Here is a 22,639-nt window from a genome sequence, read left to right as displayed (position 1 = left end):
ATGGATGTTAGTTATGACAATGACTGGGCCTAATCACTAGAATCAGTTCATCAAAAAATTTCCTCAGTGCTTTGTATTGTCATGATGTGCTCACTTACTGAGGGTCAGCGCGCTCATGGACCGTAGCACACAGTCATTCGTGGGCCGTGGCTTGACATTGAGTGAATTATTGAATGGTGAACGCTCAGACCTTTTATCATGCAAGTTTGTCAAATAAGGTGGAGTTGGAAAGTTGTCAGAAAAAAAACGAACATTACACCTGTCATTGAATGCTGATGAGGGATTGTGACAGTAAATACTGTATGTGTATGCAGTTCATTTTCTCTCATTAAAATGTGTCTGTTTAGATAAATGTTAGATAAATGTTTGAGTGTGTTTCTTTACATGTGCCTTGGATGAATATTAGTCAGTAGTAATGTTTGGGAGCCTTTTACTGAGCGAGTTGCTTTTTCTGTAGCCACAAAGGGACATAAGTCTTCTTGTGCCGGTCACAAGCCCGGATAAATACAGAGGGTTGTGTCAGGAAGGGCATCCGACGTAAAAGCTGGGCCAAAACAAACATGCGTATCATACCTCTGAACATGGAGGTTACTGATTCGCTGTGGCGACCCCTTGAAGGGAAAAGCCGAAAGGAAAAGAAGAAGTAGGGAGAAACCAGTGGTGGGTCGTCAGGGCCTGAAAGGCCTTCTCTGCATGCCTAAAATATCTGAATCACAGACAAATGTGAATTATTTTGTCCATGAATTCTTATTAAATAATTCCAAATTGTCTTTCAGCATCCTTTCATTGCTTTTCCCCTGTTGTGCTGCTTCCAGATGTGTGTTTTCGTATTTAAGCATTTAACCAATCACATTTCAGCCATCATTTGTTACCAGGGTCAGAAATCTCCCTGGACGCCTTCACAATCAGTTATGCAGGCCCTGTCGCATCAAATATGTCGATCAAACTGTTGCTCTAACCCAGGGGTGTCCAAAGTCGGTCCTCGAGGGCCGCTGTCCTGCCTGTTTTCCAGTTCACCCAGGAGCAACGCACCTGATTGAAATGATCAGCTCATCTGCCAGCTGTAAAGCAGCATCAAAATGGTCCTGATGATTTGAATCAGATGCATTGCTCCTGGGAGAGCTGGAAAACAGGCAGGACGGCGGCCCTCGAGGACCGACTTTGGACACCCCTGCTCTAACCAATCAGATTTCGAGTTGGCAACCCAAGGCCTGCTTGCAGGCGCTGTAAACATCAGAGTTTTTGCAAAATATGATTGGCTAGTCACATGATTGGCTAGTCGGTAGTCAATCATAGTATCACTAGCCGCTAGTGATTTGATCATACTGGCCAGAGCTAGCACATTGTATTTGTAGCGAGCTGCATAAGCACATATATTTTTAGGTTGATTTAATAGTGGTTTCCTCAACGCACAATGGCTGAAGAAGGACAATAAATGGATTTGGTTGAAGATATCCTTTTAAAGCCATTCTCAAGACGGACTTTTCAAGAATAGATGGACATTATTAAGAAATGTAGGATAGCTCTGGAAAGCTAGCAAATATAGCAAATAATATTGCTGTTTTAAGAGGTTATCATGAATCCACATGTTCATAGTAAAATGCAAACAGTTTCATGACAGTATTTCTTAGGTTTCTTGAAGTCACAACTTATTTTCCTGTCATAATATCACACCACCGGGCGGCCCGGTAGTCGAGGGGTTAGCACACCAGCTTCACAGTGCAGAGGTTGCCGGCTCGCGTCCCGGTCCGGCCTCCCTGTGTGGAGTTTGGATGTTCTCCCCGCACCCGCGTGGGTTTTCTCCGGGTCCTCCGGTTTCCTCCCACACTCCAAAAACATGCATGGCAGGCAGATTGACCACTCCAAAATTGTCCCTAAGTGTGAGTGTGAGAGTGACTGTTGTATGTCTTTGTGTGCCCTGCGATTGGCTGGCAACCAATTCAGGGTGTCCCCCGCCTCGTGCCCGAAGACAGCTGAGATAGGCTCCAGCAACCCCCGCGACCCTAATGAGGAATAAGCGGTACGGAAAATGAGATGAGATGAGAATATCACACCACCCTCGCAGCTGTGAATTGATTCAGACGTAGCATTACTGAAGGCCTTGGAGTGACATGCACGGCCCACCATTGGGAGAAACTCTATCTCTCAGGACGGAATCTTTGTAATGAATGAGATGTCCCTCCTGCACCCGCACACTAGCTGTAGTTTGACTCCCTGCCGGTCTGCGTGCAACTGAGTGAGCTTAGAAGAACTCAGAAAGAAACAAATCATTTTCGGGACTGCTACGTTCAAAGAGTAATACGTTTGAGCAAATAGTTTGTGAACAAGCAAACACTAGAGGATGGTAGGTTGTGCATGGGACACCCAAATCGTGTTTACATGGTGATAATTAAGCTGTGGGCCACTAAGGGACAGTTGGACGTCTCGGGGGGGTCGAGTAATTATATTAAATGTCAGGACAGGATTGTCAATGCTTTAATTAGGATGGAGTGCGGTGCTGGGCTTCTCTGTCTGTCTCTCGTCTCCCTTTTGTCTTAGCGGTCAGAACACTGTTTAGATACCACTTCACGTACATCCACAATAGTTCACTGGTTATTATTCATTCTCATTAACAAGTGCATGAAGGTGGAGATGGTGTATTGAAGCAGAGGTTGGCAGCACATAAATAAAGGCTGTTTCATCCAAGGACTACAAAGATCCTCGGCTGTGGCAGGTTGAAATAGAGCGGCTACTTGAATACTAATGTCCTTGTGTTTCATGTGCAGAGAGATGTGTCAATATAAAAATAAACCCACTCAAACATTTGTATTACTAATGTACTATGTTTGCCCTGCATATCATTCCAAATGTGCAACAAATATTAACCCTGCTACATTGTACTATTGGGCGGTAAAAAACATAGTATAAGTGTAAATAAATGTAAGTAAGATACTTCTCTTGTGGTAATTGGTGATATTAGCAGCAAAAACTACAGGACACCCCTGCATCGCCACACAAATATTCACATATTTGCGAGCTTTTATTTCCACTTATTAAGTATTTTTTCATATTTGGGATTGCCTCCTCTTTTTTTGTTGGCATTTTTTTTTTCCAATACCACCTACACATTTATTGGAGAAAACATAGTATATCGAACATACATAGATTTTTTTAAAGGAATTTTGGGAGCTTGCAAAAAAAAAAGGAAAACGGGACTGGGGTTAAATAATAATAATAAGAACCCCTCAGAGTGTGGTTCGCCATTTGCCCCCAACCCTGATCTAGAAAATGCAATTATGTTATCTCAAGTTACTGTAAAATGCTGTGACTCTGCTTGAAAAGGTCTCTTTTAAAGCCCTCAGAATTTAATATCTGCCTGCCAAAATGAGTTTGGTCACCCAGTGCAGCTCAGCTCCATTATGCGAATTGACTATCATTGCTCCAGAGGACAGCTGTTTGTAAGCTGCCTGTCAACTCGGAAAACATCTCGGCAGGATGGAGGAGATGTGCACAGGGCAGCCGGCGATTGCTTGGTGCAGGTATAAAAAACTGCAGGACCAACTTCAATGGTATTCCTGCAGTGAGTGTTGAGTGCTCACCCGAGGGCGTGGCCGTTATTGAGGATGCTGTGGAGGGCGTCTCAATGCTCACTTTTCTCTTTGCTTCAAGGACTGGATTCTCAAACTGAGTCTTCTGGTTGATATGGCTGCAGGACGGCACACATATAATATTCAGTAGGACTCGAGGAATAACAGACGTTCACATTCATCCATGATAGCTTCATTGAGACTTAAAGGACAACCAACGTCTCCGGACAAGTTGTGTCCATAATTTGTAAAATGGCTTCAAATGACTTCTACTGAGCGTATTTTACAAAGATTCCACCGCATATAGCTATATTTTACATTTTAAGACTGAATATTCCGGACGTCTTGTTTTTGAGTTGGTGACGAGTCCTCACCCTATGTCACTGAAGGAACGCCCCTCAGCGATAAAGGGCATACCTTGCATCACCTCAATGCATTTTGCAATACTTTGTTTGGTCTGAAAACTTCGTGTTGATCCGTGTTGATGGCCAAATTAGAAGGAAAACACATAAATAACCCGATGGTGAATCCTTGTGTGTGGCACCGGGCATCTATTTGACATTCACTGCCAAAAATTGTAAGGAATTAATCAGCCCGTTTCCACTGAGCTTTCCACGTAGCTTTGTCACCCTCTTCTGCCTCTTTTCGGTGCTACATTTCCCACGCCCAGATGACACACATTCGGTGCTAGATTTCCTCCCTCAAAATGACACGGAATAAATTCTTTAATCGATTGCAAACATGTATGCTTTCCTCTTCAGAACTATTTGAATCATATTCAGAACTGGATGAGTAACAAGAATGCATATTCTCCGAATCTGAAGCCATTGTTTTGATTCTAGAGCAGGGGTGGGCAAACTTTTTGACTCGCAGGCCACAATGGGTTCTATAATGTGACAGAGGGGCCTGGCCAGGAGCATTCGGAGGGAGTGTTTGGGCTGGATATACGAAAGCATTAAAGGACAACCGACGTCTCCGGACAAGTTGTGTCTATAATTTGTCAAATCGCTTCAAATGACTTCTACTAAGTGTATTTTACAAATATTCCACAGCATATAGCGATATTTTAAGTTTTAAGACTCGCGCTGAATATTCCGAAAGTCTTGTTTTTGAGTTGGTGACGAGTCCTCACGTCACGTCACTGAAGGAACGCCCCTGACCGAGAAAGGACACACTGTGGCAGTCCTTTGATCACGTCAATGTATTTTGCGTTACTTTGTTTGGTCTGAAAACTTCGTGTTTGTCACATCTCGTCGCCGTCCTGGGCGCGCCCCGCCCCTCCTGTCACCTCCTCCGCTGCTCCCGGGAGACGGCCCCTCCCATCATCACGCACCTGGGTCCCCACAGCTGATTGTCATTCCCTTGATTGTGCCTTCTGACTATATCTACCGATCGCGCTATACAGTCGCCGTCGGAGTATTCTGAAAGCCACCCTGTTACTTCCGTGCCGTCAGATCAGCTGTCACCGATCTCCCTCACTCACCTCATCCTGCTGTCATTTTTTCATGCGTGCCTCAGTAAAGACTTTTGTATACGAGTATCTGTCTCGCCGTGTATTTTGGATCCACACTCCCCGTTTTCCTTTCGTCACTCGAGCCCAGCCCTCGAGCCTCAAGTGACGTGACAGTGTTGATGGCGAAATTAGAAGGAAAACATAAATAACGCGATAGTGAATCCTTGTGTGTTGTAACAAAAATGTTGAGCCATTTCCACACGGAGCTTTGTCGCCATCTTCTGCCTTTTTTTGGGTGCAACATTCCCCCCCCCCCCCCACCTGATGCCTCAAAATGACACTGAATAAATTCTTTAATCGATCGATTGCCTCTCCCGGCCGTTTTCCACCTGCTGTCAATTCTCTAATCACGGACAAGGGGCATTTATACGGTTCGCGATCACCTCGCCAATGCCGGATGATTGACTCAACTCCCCACCGTACCTGGACTCTTCCTTCGATGCGCGAGTGTATCTGGTCCGAGGTATTTTCCCTGTGTCCCGTAAATTTATGTTATCTTCCGGGATTGTGTAATTTTGCACCCTCCCGTGCCATTTGCTTTTTGGCGTAGTAAGCGGGTCGGATCACCCCCTGCCTTCTTACTCGCTGTGTTTTCTTTTATTTGTGAATAAACATCCTGCTTGGTTAGTACGTGTCTTGGGATCCCAAACATTCCACTACGTTCCGACGAGTCATCTGCCGTCACTCTCGCTCGCAACGTGACAGCTACAGATGACTCGGCTACAGGATGTTCTCTTCTCTTAAGATATCTATCCAATGACACTTACTCTCACTCCCACAGTCACATCACTAGATTTCACAGCCTCCTTATTCTTTAATATCGTACTGATTGTAGATTTCGCCATGCTGTATTCCCTTTCAGACACTCGCACACCTCCTTCATATTTTGCGATTATTTATTTCTTAAATGCAATAGTTGTACGCACTACTTTTCTTTTGTAATTTTAAGCAGCACTTGCTTTCTTTGGAGGCATGATTAGGGGCTAAAACTCTTCGTACACCTATATTAAACGCTAGAGCAAAACGCAGCACGTCCGCTAGCGACAACAGTTGGTCACGGAGAGAGCGATACACCCGTGCGCTGCTCAGCTCCCCACCCTCGCGTACGCACTCACGCGTCGTATTGACGTTCGAACACCGATTGATGTTCGAACGCCGAAGCAAGAATATCTCGAATATTTTGTTCGAAGACCGATTTGTTCAAACTGTGAGGCGTTCGAGAACCGAGGTACCACTGTATATACTTTGAGACAATGTTTTTTTTGTGATTTCTCGTCTTTCTTTATGGCCGGGCAGGCAACTTTTCAGAGTTGTCTGCCCTGTTGTCCGCGCAAAGTAGATCCTTAAAAGACATATTTTCCTCTTATGCTTTCGACAGTTTGTTCAGAAACCAGGACATTTTTCACTCAGTCACACTGGAAATACAATTTGAAGTTCCAATTCATATTTTTTCTCACCGACCAATTTGATGATTAGTTACCAACAATGCTGCCTCCCTAATTGACGATTAGATGTTGAGCTCTTGTGATGTCAAATCCAAATGTGTACGAGAAAGGAATTGGAGTCATTACTACAATCATTTTTGAAAGGCTTGCTAGTTATGCCAATTTATGATCGACCTGCCTCGGCTGAATCACCGCAAGCCAAACAGTTAATAAACGGTGTCACTTGAAAAAAAAATCCGCCTCATGCATGATCACGTGGTAGTGGTTTGAAATACAAGCCAAAATGGAAACTTTGAAGTTGAACTAAAGCGGCCACCCACCTGCTGAGAAAATGATAAGAGTTGTGTGTGTCAGCAAACAAAATGAAACATGAACAGTGTTTCTTATGCATGACTCACACACAATGTCACACACCTCGTGAAGGTCCTCACTTTTCAATCTCGTCTTCCTCCCTCGTCACCGCAACTTGTACAGGAAAATTATGAGACGTCATATCCTCAACCAGGCAACGAGGTGGAGATATGGGGGATGTAGCCTCTCGTTGACCCTCTTGTATAAACAGAGGCACTGATCCACCCCCCACGCCCTTTGTCCGCAGTAATGGGAGCAAAATGAATCATTGAGGTCTATTTCTACTCTTGATCAGAAAGGAATCTCCACATGATTTCCGACGCAGGGCCCCAACACTTGAATTGTCTGTTGTATCTGAGGGGCTGTGGGAAACTGAAACAGGCCCGATCCTAGAATCCCATCACATTACATCACCCGCGTATAATTCATCAAAGTAGGCGTTCCAGATTGAAGCTGCTGACTGAGTCTAGTCCATATCGCTCAACAACCACACATTGTGTCAGCTCCTCCAACACCACCATCTTCACCCTCTGGCTGACTTTATCACTCAAACAAGAGATATTTACTCACTCGACATAGTAGGTGCCATACTGGGGGTCTTCGATCCTCTCCCAGCCATAGGGCAACTCTAAGGGGAAGGAAAGGGAGAGAAAATCACAAGGGATGACTTCATGGACATAACCTTGAGGATAGATTGCTTGTTTATTTGTGGTGTTTTCAAATGACAGATGCGACTTGGAGAGATAGGAGAGAGAATGGCTCAGTTGTTAGAGCTAGAAAAATAATAGTCTTTGTTTCAGTAGGAGCGTACGTGAGCATCATGTCAAGTTCTTGCTACTGTGTAACACACAAAGTCCTTGGAGCAATTGCCTTGGGTGAGCTGTCGCAGTGAAGAGCGCTTTGCATGTACTCAACAAGCCTACAGGGGGAGCAAATACACCGAGGAAGAATACGCTTACTCCATTGCTCAATTTGTCATCCATGCAGTGTTGTAGTAATTAAAGTCGGCATCGGTTCACCACCAAGTCCAGAGAAAATTTTAAATGATGGAATTACCTAATCCGTCCCACTATTCATTCTGCAAATGAGACAAAGTAAGTACCACTGTTTATGAAGCACAGGAGCACCTTGGATTGAGTGCCCAGATTCATTGATTTAGAGCTAGGGCCAAGACAGTGCTAGTGAAAAAAAAAAAAAAAAAAAAATGGAGGATTTAAGGTACATGTCATGACATTGTCATGTCACAGCCAGACTTGGACTGGCCCCTGCAGTAATTTGTATGAATTGTTACAATGATGCTTTACCCATCATTTTAATTTAGACTCATCATACTGCCACCTACCACTAGAGGGCAGTCATAACATTGTTCAGCACTTAACACAAGTTCAGTGAGCGAAGTAGTCTATGAGGAAATTTACTTAAAGGACAACCGACACCATTTTTTTGTTTCCCAACTGACATCAGATAAAACGTTTTATAGCATCTAAAATACCCAAAACACGCAGGCTGATATTTTAGTCAAATGAAAAACACCAATAAAAATAACTTAAAGTGTGCTAAATCTGCAAAAATTGAGCTGCGAATTGGGCATTTTCAGAAAGTCCCGCCCCCAGTTCGTGACGCCATGCCGAGACGTCTTGCCTTGCTCGAGAATGAAAAAAATAGCTTCAGATTCGGAAAAGATGCTTTCTTGTTGCGCATCCAGTTATGAATATGATTCAAATAGTTCTGAAGAGGAAAGCATAAATGTTTGAAATCGATTAAAAATGTTCTTCCGCGTCATTTTGAGGCATCAAGACTGATGTGTAGCGTCCCAGAAAATGCAGAAGATGGCGGCAGAGTTCCGTTGGAAAAGGGTTGATTTGTCTGCTTGGAATTTGTGTCAGCGAATATCAAATAGTTGTCTTGGTGCAACACACAACGATTCACCATCGTGTTATTTATGTGTTTTCCTTCTAATTTCGCCATCAACACGGATCAACACAAAGTTTTCAGACCAAACAAAGTACCGCAAAATGTATTGTGTGTCCTTTCTCAGTCAGGGGCGTTCATTCCGTGATGTGACGTCAGGACTCATCACCAACTCAAAAACAAGACTTGCTGAATATTCAGCGCGAGTCTTAAAATGTAAAATATAGCTATATACGGTGGAAAATACGCTCAGTAGAAGTAATTTGAAGTGATTTTACAAATTATGGATACAACTTGTCGGGGGGCGTCGGTTGTCCTTTAAGTGTGCTTTTTGAAACGTCGCTTAAAGCGCACTGCAGCAGCCAATGGTTTTCCCCTATATTAAAAAAAAATCAGCATCACAGTTTCATATTTACAAGGTGTAAAACACATTTGAACCAGAATGCATGATACTGCAATTCAGGATGTGATGCGGAGAGTGACTGATCTTACCCAAGGTTTACATGAGCAATTGTTATTTTTTTCCTGAGATAATATTAATTTTAATTTTAATAATTATTATAATAATATTAATATTAATAATTATTATAATATTATTAATAAAACTAATACATTTCATTTATAAGCGCCTTTCAAATCTCCCAAAATATTGACAGTACTCCCTGTCTACCCCCCCACAAAAAAAATAAAAAAACTGGATATTGTTAACAGCATCGTAAAGATGGTTGACATAAGCATGGGAAAAGCTTCGGTTTTGTCTGGCTCCTCTACAAAGCAGAGTGAACTTCCCCATACTGCACTGCATCATACAAGTGACTCTACTTATTAATTTGGGAACATTGAATGTCATACAGGAGGAATACAAACTACATTTTATTGTCAGATGAGAAAAAAAGCCCAAAATAAGTTCTTGCACTCAGTGTAATGCACATTTTGACTGTTAAGACTGTCCTGCGTCCAGAGTGATGTATATGGTGAAGATATGGTAAATCCTCTGGAAATCCACTTGCTAAGCCGACAATACGGAGCAAGTCGATTTGAGCCCTGATAAAACCTCAACCCATCCGACAAATGATGCCTCACCTCCTTCTTCGCATTTCTCAGGAGCCTTGGCCTTCTTGGCAAGCCGCGGGTCCAGCCAGGTTGTGGTTTTGCTGTTATGGCTGCACAAAGACAAAATTCATCTTCAGGCTTTGTCAAGATCATTAAAAATATTATGAGACTATTAAGTAATTAGCAGCACGGCATTACAGAAAATCTATTTCAACAGCTATTGGGAGCTGAAATATTGAAAGGCTCATTGAGATCATACATTTTCAGACGGTGTATTTGAAGTGCTGTTGTAATCTTGAACTCAAAAATACTTTGAGGAGTCAATGAAAACGATGCAGGCCAATCAGCCTCCCAATAAAAAAATACACCACAGAGAAAGCAAAGTAACTGCTGAACTGACAAATCGAGGCGGGAAAGTGTGACCATAACTAATCAAGCTTTTTGTGACATGAATAAAGATGACGTGTGACTATTTTTGGACTATGTTACAGAAGAATTGGGCTAAGGGGGAGTCAGGCAACTGCTGGGGAGTTCATGCAATGGAGAAGTAATTTGCCAGGCAGCGTTAAGACTACTCACTCAATAAAATAGACCATTCCGGTGCCAGTGTAGGCCATTTCCCAGTTCTTTGGCAGAGGCTCCTGACTATCGTCCTGTGCCATGGCACTCCATGCTCGCAGGTCCATGGCCGCAGCTGACTGATTGTAGCTGGGCACAGACTTCCTCCATTCCGCCTTGTCCTTGTGGTCTGCAGCGGCCCGACATGCCGCCAGTGACACCGGCACGGAGACAGAAAGGGGAAGTGGGTGGGAATAGGGGTACGGGAGGTGGTAGAAAGAGAAGGAGATGGGAGGTGAGAACGAGGAACCATTGGATTCCCTTTGGGCACATTGCATGATGCCCTGCTGCCGTTTAAGTTGCTCTGCCTCTTCACACTGGGCAAATGGTTGCTTCCAAGAACAAGAGGGAAGGGTAGAGAGAGTGAGAGAGAGAGTATGTGTGTGAGAGAAAGAGAGAGAGAGAGAGAGAGAGAGAGAGAGAGAGAGAGAGAGAGAGAGAGAGAGAGAGAGAGAGAGAGAGAGAGAGAGAGAGAGAGGAATGGAGGAGGCAGAAAAAGCAGCGTGTGTTGCAAATGCCATAGAATTTTCATGTAAGCTGCGATATACGAGGAAAGGCAAGAGCAGAAGAGGTGTCAGCCAGGACCAGACCGATTCTTCCTGACTGTTTGTATCATGTGTGACTGAGGCTCCTATCTGCAGGTTTTCTTCTGGGCGGCTTCATCAGCTCATTGATTACTTTGTACGCATATCCGCTGGGATTGGATGACAAAGATAAAGCATGGCAAAATCGTTTTGCTGACATTTTGGTCTCATTTCTAACACAAAAGCCATAGAGTTTTCGACACGCGTAGTCGGTACAAATGAAGTACAGAGCAGGTATATTCATTGGCTTGAGACAAAGCAGGAGCAGAACAGGAGCAGTTTGCCTCTTCTCGGCCCTTTGTTGCAAAAGTCTCAACATTACTTTCCTGACCACCCAGGGCTGCATTGATGATGTGTATCTTGCAAAACGGGATGCTCTGCTAAGTGCTCAATTACCTTTTCCACAGTAGTCCAACCCCCTGCTTCTGCCAGCGGATCTCCGCATTGCATCCCTTCTTGTAAAGATTCACAATCTAGATAGGGCAGTCAATGCCTAGTGATTGCCAATTTACCTTGATTGGGTGTTCAAATGTGTGTCATTATCTCCTGCAGGTTGCATGCTGTATTTGTACTCAAATGCATTCATTTTCACACGTCGATAAGTCCTCCAACTCACTTATTTTGTTCTCTATTAAAGTGAAGAAATGAAAGGCTGTTTTTGTCTCACCAGCTTGACCATTGACCATTGGAGGCCTCTCTTCTTCATCCTCCTCCTCTGGGGCCGCACTGTCCTTCCTGTCCATCTTGCTGACTGAGGTTGTGCGCTTGCGTTGGACTTCATTGTCAAAATCTTCATCGAACAAGACCTGGTCCACCAAGTCCGGTTGTACAGGGCTCGGCTCAGCAGGCGGTTTAGGCGTTCCATAGTAGTTACCTGGGAAAATAAAACTTGATTTTGAAATCCACAAAATTGTCAAATAAGACATTATGCAGACAAAAAACCTTACTGTCATCAATGAAGCACATTGACTGTATTTTTGATTGCATTTTTTCCTATTCCATATTTAGACTTGCAACCTCAGTAAGGTGGTAAGCCACAAGTGTCCCTTTTGCTTTTTGGCCAAAAAATGCTATCTTTCCAGTTTGTAGAGGTCTTGACTTTGTCAGATTCTCAAAGCTAAACTATAGCGGTAAATACGCTGCCTTTACTTTGCATACAATGCACAGACTACTTTCCAATTAACTGTCTGAAAAAACATTGTCACATATTCTTTAAAAAAAATCAATTATTTCATGTTACATGTGCTTTTTTTGTTTTTTTTCCCCCCAAAGCTACGCATTACAAGGTGCTGAACCACTCCAATGTGCATGTTATGTAAATATTAGCATATGATGATGCAATTTGAACACCAATGATGCAATACATTTTTTGATGAAAAAGTTGTGCATGAGGTCTCGCTCTTTTAAATCCATCAGCCTTTTCTGTCATGTTGGCGGCGCCCAAGGCAATGCAGAGCTAACTGCACAAGAGCGAGTGGTGTGCACAGTACAGCGCGAGCACCACTGATTTTCATCCTTCCTCAAATATACCAGTGAAGAGTTGACCTGCTAAGATGAGGACACACACAGACGGGGGGGGGCATTCAAAGAGCTCTTTGCTGGACTGTATATATAAAATCAGACCAGAACGGACATTCCCACACAAAAATTAGTTTTTGCATGTGTCAAACTCAAATACTAGAGTCATCAAAGAACCAAATGCTAAGTGCGTGTAAAAGTGGCGGTACTCCTGTATTTTGTCATGCTCACCAAAAGTAGGTGCATGGGGACACCGAAGAGATAAAGGACCGTGACTGCTGGAAGATGAATGTGGCGCTAACGTTACCGAGCTCATTTGTCAGGATGCGAATGGTAGCTTTATGAGATTTTTGCGGTTTGTAGAGCAGTCTAAAACGATAGAGCCTTTGAGTTAATAGTGTCTACAGGCTATTGTTGTTTTTATTGATTTTATGAGTTTACTGTGTTGTAAGATAGAGAGAGTGACGATATTGGAAGAAGAAACTGGCAGGCATGAGATCGAGGGGAAGACCAAAGAGGAAGTTTAAAAATGTTGTCTAAGAGGACATGAAGGTAGCTGGTGTGAGAGAAGAGGATGCACAAAACCTGGTTAGATGGAGGACACTGATTCGCTGTGGCAACCCCTGATGGGAAAAGCCGAAAGGAAAAGAAGAAGAAGACCGTGCTTCTTGTAATTGAATTATGAATCATTAATCATGTAATTTAAGGAAAGTGTGCTCTCAACCACAATGATTCCAAAACAAATCAGAGGTGTAGGGCTTTTAAGGACCTGAAATTTGCTTGGCTAGTACTGATTTGTTGACTTGACAAATCATTGTGTTTGGAATTCAAAATAAGCATTTTCACACAAAACTAGCAACCCACCGACTTACTATGCCCAGAAGACTACCGAAACACATACAATACTGTGTTGTGGAGGGAGCTTTGAAAATCAAGACATTTGTATCCAAGTTAAATTATGAAATACATAAAATCAAGAAAAAGAGAATGGTTATGTAAATTTGTAACTCAATGATAATGGAGTCAATCATAAGAGATGAATCATAATAAATCAACAAATGGCAGTGTTTCAGCCACAAATAAAATCGCTGCTCTCCCAAGAGATTTATTATTGGCCTTCCCGATTAACCTCCCCGAACACATTTGCCTTTATCTCCTTGCCAGCCACATTCTGGACCCTCATTAATCATTGAGGATGGAGCGCCGCTCTCTTGGGCAGTGCCCAGTCTACCCGGGCTTTGATTGTGATTGCTACAGCCTGAGGCACATGAAGTCAATCTTGCTCTCTGTGCTTTGGCAAAGAGCTGTTGCATCATTTCACTTGTATGGCGGCTGCATGGTCAATCTTCAGTTACCTACTCCAACTCTGCATTCCTCTCTTCCTGCTCAGGAAACATTGGGGGACATCTTGTTAATAATACAGTACTACCCTTGACATTTTTTTCACATGGCACTTGTCTATATGCCATACATACAGGGAAATGCTTTTGTTGTCGTGAGCTCGCCCTACCACACCCCTCACACTACGCAGGCGAACCTGGGCGCTGTGCTCAATTCCTGATGCAGTGCTCGCTGGTTTTTGAACAACAACCCTCCGCCTTCGGTAGCGATGAGGCTATGGTGGCTTTCATCACCAGCCTGCTCACGGGCCAGGCCGAGTCCTGGGTGTTGGCCGTCCGGGAGTCCCAGCCCGAACTATGCAGTTCCTACCCGGACTTTGTGGCCGAACTTCGCCAAGTGTTCCACCACCCGGTCACAGAGTGCGAGGCTGAGGGACTCCTCCATGACTGTGTTCAAGGAACGCATCCGGCCGCTGAGTATTCCATCGCCTTCCGCATCCTGGCTGCCCGGAGTGGCTACAACAATCGGGCACTGAGAGGAGTTTTGTCGGGGACTGAGCGCTGCTCTCAAAGGCGAGTTGACCACCCGCGACGCTGGCACCACCCTCAGCGAGATGATCGATGTAGTCAACTGCCTGGACCATTGCATCCGGGAGCGGCAGCGGGAGCAAGATATTCAGCGGTCCGGCGATCTCGGGTTGGAGTTGGACGGCGAATTATTTATCCCGTCCAACACCCAAGCTATACGGGCGTTAGTAGATTCGGTGGCGGACGGGTGCTTCATCGACCCCCAACTGGCAGAGACATTGGGTTGCGGCATCGAGGAACTCGAGATCCCCAAGGAGATCCTGGACCTTGACGGCTGACTGTTAGCCCGGGTTACGCGTATCACCGCACCACTCAAACTCCGGCTGTCGGGCTACCATGTCGAACACGGCCGATTCCTGCTCATGCTCTCCCGCAATATGCCACTCGTGCTGGGCCTTCCTTGGCTCAGCACCCATGACCCTTCCATAATGTGGGAGGGCCCCACCATACAGGGTTGGAGCCCCTAATGCTACGCTAACTGTCTACGGTCGGCTACGGCAGGGCGGGACCCCGTGCCGCGATGTTATCATGATCGGCGGGAGGCATTCAGCGTGTAGTCCCTGCCACCCCACTGACCATATGACTGTGCCATCGAACTGCAGCCGGTGGCTCCACGACCGGACTCCTGACTTTACCAAAAACCCGGAACAAGAAGCGCTGAGCACATACATTGACCCTTCCCTTGCGGCGGGACTTATCCGACCCTCGCTTTCTCCGCTCGGCGCATGATTCTTCTTTATTGATAAGAAAGTTAGGTCCCTGCGTCCGTGTGTCGACTCTTGGTGTCTGAACGACATCACCATTCGCAACAAATACTCTCTCCCTCTCATGGGTTCGGCCTTCGCGCCCCTCCAATCGCCTACCATTTTCAGCAAATTGGATTTGCGTACCGCACACCACCTGGTTTGCATCAGAGAGGGGGAGTAGAAGTAGAGTAGAGTAGAAGACCGCATTCAAAACGCCCTTGGAGCATTTTGAATACCTAGTGATGCCGTTCGGACTCACCAACTCTCCCGCCGTATTTCAAAACCTCATCAACAATGTGCTCAGGGACGTCCTCAACGTGTTTGTCTTCGTGTATTTGGACGACATCCTCATATTTTCTAAATCCACAGAAGAAAACCGGCAGCATGTCCGACGGGTACTGGCGCGGCTCCTGCAAAACCGGCTGTACGTGAAGGCAGAGAAGTGTGAGTTCCACATCCGCTCTCTGTCTTTTCTGGGGTTCGTCCGGGAGCAGGAGCAACTCCGGGCCGATCCCGCCAAGACCAAAGCAGTGGTAGAGTGGCCAACCCCGAGGACACGCAAACAACTCCAGCGATGTTTGGGGTTTGCCAACTTCTACCGCCGCTTTATCCGCGGTTATAGTCAGAAGGCACTCCCCCTAACTAATCTCACCACCACCAAGGTCCCCTTCAGGTGGACACCCGATGCAGAGGGGGCGTTTAACCGCCTCCGTCACGCCTTCTCCAACCCCACGGACCTTGCGTTCGCAGTTGAGGTCGACGCATCGGAGTCCGGGGTGGGGGCAGTATTATCCCAGCGCTCCCCGGTCCACCAGAAGCTCCACCCATGCGCCTTCTTCTCCCGCCGGCTCAGCCCTGCAGAAGCCAACTGTGATGTGGGGAACGAGGAACTGCTGGTGGTCATCCTGGCGCTGCAGGAGTGGAGACACTGGCTCGAAGTGGCCAAACAGCCCTTCACCGTCTACACCGATCACAAGAACCTGGCCGCCATTCGGTCCGCCAAGAGAATCAACTCGCGGCAGGCCCGATGGACACTGTTTCTCACACGCTTTAACTTCACTCACCTACTCATCTACTGCCCAGGTTCGCAGAACACCAAGCCTGACGCCTTATCTCGCATTCACGAGCCGGCAGAGAAGGAGGAGGTCATCGGCAACATCCTGCCGGCGCAACATATCCTGGGCGCCCTGAGGTGGGAGGTAGAGAAGAAGGTGCAAGAGGCCCCGGGGGGTAACCCTATCCCCAAGGGTTGCCCGGTGGATCGCCTATTCGTCCCCCCGCTCTACGCACCGAAGTGCTGCACTGGGGAAACGCCTCTAGGGTCGCCTGTCACCCGGGGGTCAACAGGACGATCCATCTCATCGCCCAGCGGTTCTGGTGGCCGGAGTACAGGAGGGACGTCACGGAATTCGTGAAGGCATGCCCGCCTGTGCCCGCTGGAAGGTATCCCATCAACCCCCGGCAGGACTTATCCAGCCGCTACCTGTCTCCTCCCGACCCTGGTCCCATATCTCCCTGGACTTCGTCACGGGCCTTCCCCTTCCCGTGGCAAGACGGTCATCCTCACTGTGGTGGACCACTTCTCCAAGTCGGCCCACTTCATCCTGTTAACCAGGTTGCCGTCCGCTATCGAGACGGCCCAACTCCTGGTTAACCACGTCGTCCGTCTCCACGGGATTCCGGCGGACATTGTGTCGGACCGGGGACCGCAGTTCGTGTCCAAGGTATGGAAACGTTTCTTTCGGTCCCTACGGGCGTCGGCAAGCTTGTCGTCTGGCTACCATCCCCAGTACAATGGCCAGATGGAACGCAGGAACCAGGACCTGGAAGCAGCTCTCTGGTGTGTGTGCCTCCACCGTCCTGCGTTGTGGGCTCTCCACTTGCCGTGGGTGGAGTACGCACACAACACCCTGGTCTCCTCAGCCACAGGTCGGTCTCCTTTCATGTCCGCCTGTGGTTATCAGCCGCCGCCGTTCCCCACCCAGGAGGGCCAGGTGGAGGTCCTGTCCATACAACACCACCTGAGACGGGCCCATCGCGTGTGGAAGGAGACCAGAGCCGCCCTGTCGCGCACGGCATCCCGGAACAAACACATCGCGGATCGTCGTCACCGCCAGGCGCCGCCGTACCAAGTCGGGCAAGAGGTGTGGCTGTCCACAAGGGATCCAGTTGGCCGGGACATTGGCCAAACTGGGACCACGGTTCACGGATCCCTTCCTCATCGAGGCCATCCTCAGCCCGGTCTCAGTTAAACTCCGGCTGCCACCCACGATGAGGATCCACCCGGTCTTCCATGTATCCCTCCTCAAGCCGGTGGAGACCAGCCCCCTAGCTCCGGCACCCGCCCCCTCCGCCCCCTCCCCAGATGGTGGACGGCGACCCTGTCTACCCCGTGCGGGAGATATTGGACTTAAGGCGTATGGGCAGGGGATTGCAATACCTGGTCGATTCGGAGGGTTACGGGCCCGAAGAACGTCAATAGGTTCCCCGCTCTTGGATCCTCGACGCATTTCTCACACGAGCGTTCCACTTGGCTAACCCCTCCAAACCGGGTGGGTCGCCAGGGGGCGTCCGCTGAGGGGGGGGCACTGTCACATCCTCCTCAGCGCCAGGAGCGCGCCCCTCCCCTCCCTGCTCTCCGGACTCATTCACCTGTTGCTCATTTCCTTGATTGTGCCTTCTGGCTATAAAAGCCACCTGTTCCCGCTCAGTTGCGCCGGTGTATTCTCTGTTGTTCCGCTGTCTTCCGTCAGTACGCAGGTTGGTCCCGTTTGTCCACTCCGTTGTCTTTCTCCCTGTTTTGCCCTACATGTCTCAGTAAAGACCTTTTCTTGAACTTGCCGTCTCCACTGTGTATTTTGGATCCAACTCCTTACTATTTTTCCTCGTCCCTCGAGTCCTGTCATCACTCTTCGAGCAGGACGTGACAGTTTCGAGTGATCATTTTGAAGGTTATAGAGGTAAATGTATTGTCAAATTCTTCACAAGAAAAAATGTCAACATTGAATGGGATTTGAAAGAGTCCCCTATTCCTAAAGCTACATCACTTATGTAACTGACTGACTAACCATGGCCTGTGTGGCATTTTGATGCAATCAAAACATCCGTTTTAGCTGAAGGAAACTAATCCATTTAAGCCACAGGTGTCAAAGTCAAGGCCCGCGGGCCAAACTACATGTCTCAGTCAAGACCTTTTCTTGAACTTGCCGTCTCCACTGTGTATTTTGGATCCAACTCCTTACTATTTTTCCTCGTCCCTCAAGTCCTGTCATCACTCTTCGAGCAGGACGTGACAGTTTCGAGTGATCATTTTGAAGGTTATAGAGGTAAATGTATTGTCAAATTCTTCACAAGAAAAAATGTCAACATTGAATGGGATTTGAAAGAGTCCCCTGTTCCTAAAGCTACATCACTTATGTAACTGACTGACTAACCATGGCCTGTGTGGCATTTTGATGCAATCAAAACATCCGTTTTAGCCGAAGGAAACTAATCCATTTAAGCCACAGGTGTCAAAGTCAAGGCCCGAGGGCCAAACTACATGTCTCAGTCAAGACCTTTTCTTGAACTTGCCGTCTCCACTGTGTATTTTGGATCCAACTCCTTACTATTTTTCCTCGTCCCTCGAGTCCTGTCATCACTCTTCGAGCAGGACGTGACAGTTTCGAGTGATCATTTTGAAGGTTATAGAGGTAAATGTATTGTCAAATTCTTCACAAGAAAAAATGTCAACATTGAATGGGATTTGAAAGAGTCCCCTGTTCCTAAAGCTACATCACTTATGTAACTGACTGACTAACCATGGCCTGTGTGGCATTTTGATGCAATCAAAACATCCGTTTTAGCCGAAGGAAACTAATCCATTTAAGCCACAGGTGTCAAAGTCAAGGCCCGCGGGCCAAATCCGGCCCGCCACATCATTTTTTTTGGCCCGCGAAAGCCAAATCAAACTTGTTAAATTCCATGATGATTGCTAAAATCTGAGCCAAAATTTCATATTTTTGGATGTCAACCACAATAAAAGTCATTATTCTTGACTTCAGATTTGAAAACGAGTTATTCATTAATTTGCTGTGTGCTCTATATGTAATATTTGAAGGGATTTAAACATTCTAATGGGTTCCCCAAATTCAGAACGGCCCTCGAGAGGAAACCATAACTACAATGTGGCCCGCGGCAAAAAAACGACTTTGACACCCCTGATTTAAGCACTATCACGACTATGAAAAATGCATACTGTATATGGTCATGGTCAATGTGACTCATATATCCATCCATTCTCTGAACCATTCATTCTCACTAAGCGCGGGGCTGTGTTGGAGTCTATCTTTGCTGTCATTGGGTGAGAGGTGTGGAACACCCGAGGTGGTTGACAGTCAAACACACATGTTGATTTATATTGTACAGTTTTCACAATTTTACTGTCCGGGGTCTTGTGGGAAAAAAATGTATTTAGATGTGTAGTGTGTGCTATTTTTGCTGAATACCATCATAAGTTCCGCTCTCAAGCAGCAGTCCACATTCTTCCAGATTAAGAAATTCTTCCACGCTGATGAAGTTATAGTCCACTCCAGGAACTTCCCCCTCTCTGGGCTGCCGAGTTGTACCTGTTAACAGGAGCACATTTTCGGAGATCCAGACAGACAACTTGTGCAGGTGTGCAACACTTGTTTTACAGGAGTACACTGAATCTTTGATGCAGGGAATTAATCTTGAAGAAATTGTTCTGTCTGAAAACATTTGACAAAATATAATACATCTTAAGCGCAGTCTTGTAAAAGTATCCAATGTCTGAGAAAAACATTAAAAAAGCATTGTACTTTTTCAATTACATTTCAATACATACATACAATACATATAAATTACTGTCAAACTCAATGTTTGTTTTGAAGGCAAAATGTCAAAAGCTATATGGCACCTCCGGGAAATAAAAATCAAAAGCATTCAGGAAGATTTGATACCACTTGTCATAAGGTTCTGGGATTTTAAAAAACACAATGACAGGATTGCAAGTGGCCGTTAATATGAGGATTTTTCTGGTCCCAGGTCTTAACGCAGCAAGTTATATAGCTGAAATAACAATGGGTCCACACTGCTGCCTTATATGAATAAAATACCATGTATTGCCCTTGATGATGCTCTCAGAAATGCTGAAACCCATTGTTTGGAAAACACTTCACGCTTCTAAACGCGCCAACTCAGCTTAGCATCATTTTTGCTGTCATCAAGGATTTTACGGAGCCACTGCCGAAGTCGCCCTGCTCTGTTTGCACACATGACGAAATTTAACTTTAACTAGACTTTTCCCACAAAACAGTCAAAAAGGACTTTGTAATCAATGAACCTTGGCAACGTAACAGCTGTTGCGACCTTGAATTTTGTACATTGTAAATTGTTGGACAAGTTCAAACATATTCATTTTTATGTTATTGGAATACTAATAATTCAATAGAATTTTTGATTGGATATCCAAATACCAAAATAGTCGGTCACTGCAGCACCACCTGCTATCACAACTCAGTAATCTGTGTTATTTTATCAATTTCAAATACCAACTAACTCTGGTTGTTTGTTGTTGTTGTTTTTTTTAATGGAATGTACGATCTTGTATGGCCTCCTGGAGTGCCAAGCAAAATGACTTGAAATCAAATTTTATTGTTATCTCCACTAAAGCCATTAGCTTCTAGATACACTTTCTCCATTTTCTCTCATTGTCTTTGTTTCTTATCTTCTACTGAACACGGTGTTGGTCCACACCCATAACGGATATCCAATGTAAAAGGTGAGTTGCGGATGCCATTGAGGACGGAGTCCAGTTGCAATTAACTCATTCATTGCTAGATGATGTGCAAGAATGTGTCCACTGCAGTGCCAGGGTTCTTGTCATTTTCACTGGAACCACAGAATATTGAGTTTTAGGACTACATAAACATTCAATTAAGTCGATGAAAAGGTTTCTTCAGCCATCATCTGTACTTCTTTGAAGGTGTCGGACGTTTCGCTTCTTATCCAAGAAACTTTGTCAGCAAACTAATGTCTTACTGGTAGTTTAGGCCCTATATATATATATATATATATATATATATATATATATATATATATATATATATATATATATATATATATATATATATATATATATATATATACCTACTGTCCAGACATGGTGAACGATAGAAATTGAACCTCACCCCACCAAACCGGTTTAATGAAGGATTTAGTTGTTTTATGAAAATCGCTTCTTTTACTCCCCTTTCAAACCATATATGTTCTTTCGCTAAGATTTTAACCTCATTGTCGTCAAATGAGTGGTTGCTAGCTTTTAGGTGCATATGCACTGCCAATTGAGGCCCACTAGTATTATCCCTGCGATGTTGATAAAGTTTTTTTTGAGAATTTGTTTAGTCTCCCCAATGTACTGCTCTTTACAATTTTCATTCTTACAATGTATTGAATAAACTGCATTACTTTGTTTTTCATTTGGCAGCCTATCTTTTGGATAGCAAAAGACAAACAGATGGTTTGAAAGGGGAGTAAAAGAAGCGATTTTCATAAAACAACTAAATCCTTCATTAAACCGGGTTGGTGGGGTGACGTTCAATTTGGATCGTTAATAATAATACATTTTATTTCAAGCGCCTTTCAAAACACCTAATGACACTTTACAATAAAAACAATAAAACAAAGCACATAACAATAAAACCATAAGTAAAATGATACATAATAAAATAGCAGATAGAACTATACATTGAAAGCAATTTTAAACAAGTGGGTTTTGAGGTGAGCCTTGAAAATAGGGAGGGAGTCAATATTGCGGATGTTGGGTGGAAGAGAATTCCAGAGTTTGGGAGCAGAGCGGCTGAAAGCTCTGCAACCCATCGTGGTGAGACGGGGAGAGGGCACATAGAGGTGAAGGGAGGATGAAGATCTAAGGGACCGAGAGGGAACAGAGATTTGAAGCAGGTCAGAAAGATAGGGAGGGGCAAGGTTATGGATGGCTTTGAATGTAAACAGATGTATTTTGAATTCGATACGATGTTTAACAGGTAGCCAGTGGAGTTGCTGGAGGACAGGGGTGATGTGGTGAAAGGAAGGCGTTCTAGTGATGATCCGGGCTGAAGAATTTTGGACGAGTTGGAGTTTATGGAGAAATTTCTGGTTGATACCGAAGAGAAGTGCGTTGCAATAATCGATGCGGGAGGTGACGAGACTGTGGATAAGGATAGCAGTGGTGTGAGGGGTGAGTGAGGGACGGAGAGGTGGAAATAAGCAGACCGAGTTATGTTATTTATATGGGACTGAAAAGATATTGAGCTATCGAGGATGACACCCAGGCTCTTGACCTGAGGGGAGGGGGACACGGTTGAACTGTCAACGTTCATACAATACTGATGAGGTGATACCGG

At 45.3% G+C, this 22,639-nt stretch overlaps 1 protein-coding gene across 3 annotated transcripts in view; it reads right to left on the bottom strand.

Moving 5' to 3' along the window:
- LOC148903419 (membrane-associated guanylate kinase, WW and PDZ domain-containing protein 3-like) overlaps nt 1-22,639 on the bottom strand; it is a 131,660-nt gene that overhangs the window by 33,143 nt on the left and 75,878 nt on the right. For all 3 annotated transcript variants that reach the window (XM_089002245.1, XM_089002255.1, XM_089002250.1), the window contains exons 3-8: nt 19,721-19,840; nt 11,709-11,915; nt 10,419-10,587; nt 9,870-9,949; nt 7,446-7,503; nt 3,579-3,685 (exon numbers count right to left, since the gene is read on the bottom strand). In XM_089002245.1, the coding sequence (XP_088858371.1) occupies nt 3,579-3,685; nt 7,446-7,503; nt 9,870-9,949; nt 10,419-10,587; nt 11,709-11,915; nt 19,721-19,840 (741 nt within the window). The remainder of the gene's footprint in view (nt 1-3,578; nt 3,686-7,445; nt 7,504-9,869; nt 9,950-10,418; nt 10,588-11,708; nt 11,916-19,720; nt 19,841-22,639) is intronic.

This window comes from Hippocampus bargibanti, linkage group LG01 (genome assembly GCF_051943395.1).
Source record: "Hippocampus bargibanti isolate YZ-2025 linkage group LG01, ASM5194339v1, whole genome shotgun sequence".
Classification (NCBI taxonomy): domain Eukaryota; kingdom Metazoa; phylum Chordata; class Actinopteri; order Syngnathiformes; family Syngnathidae; genus Hippocampus; species Hippocampus bargibanti.
The sequence above is the reverse complement of the archived record's forward strand: the minus strand, read 5'-3'. Positions and strand labels throughout refer to the sequence as shown.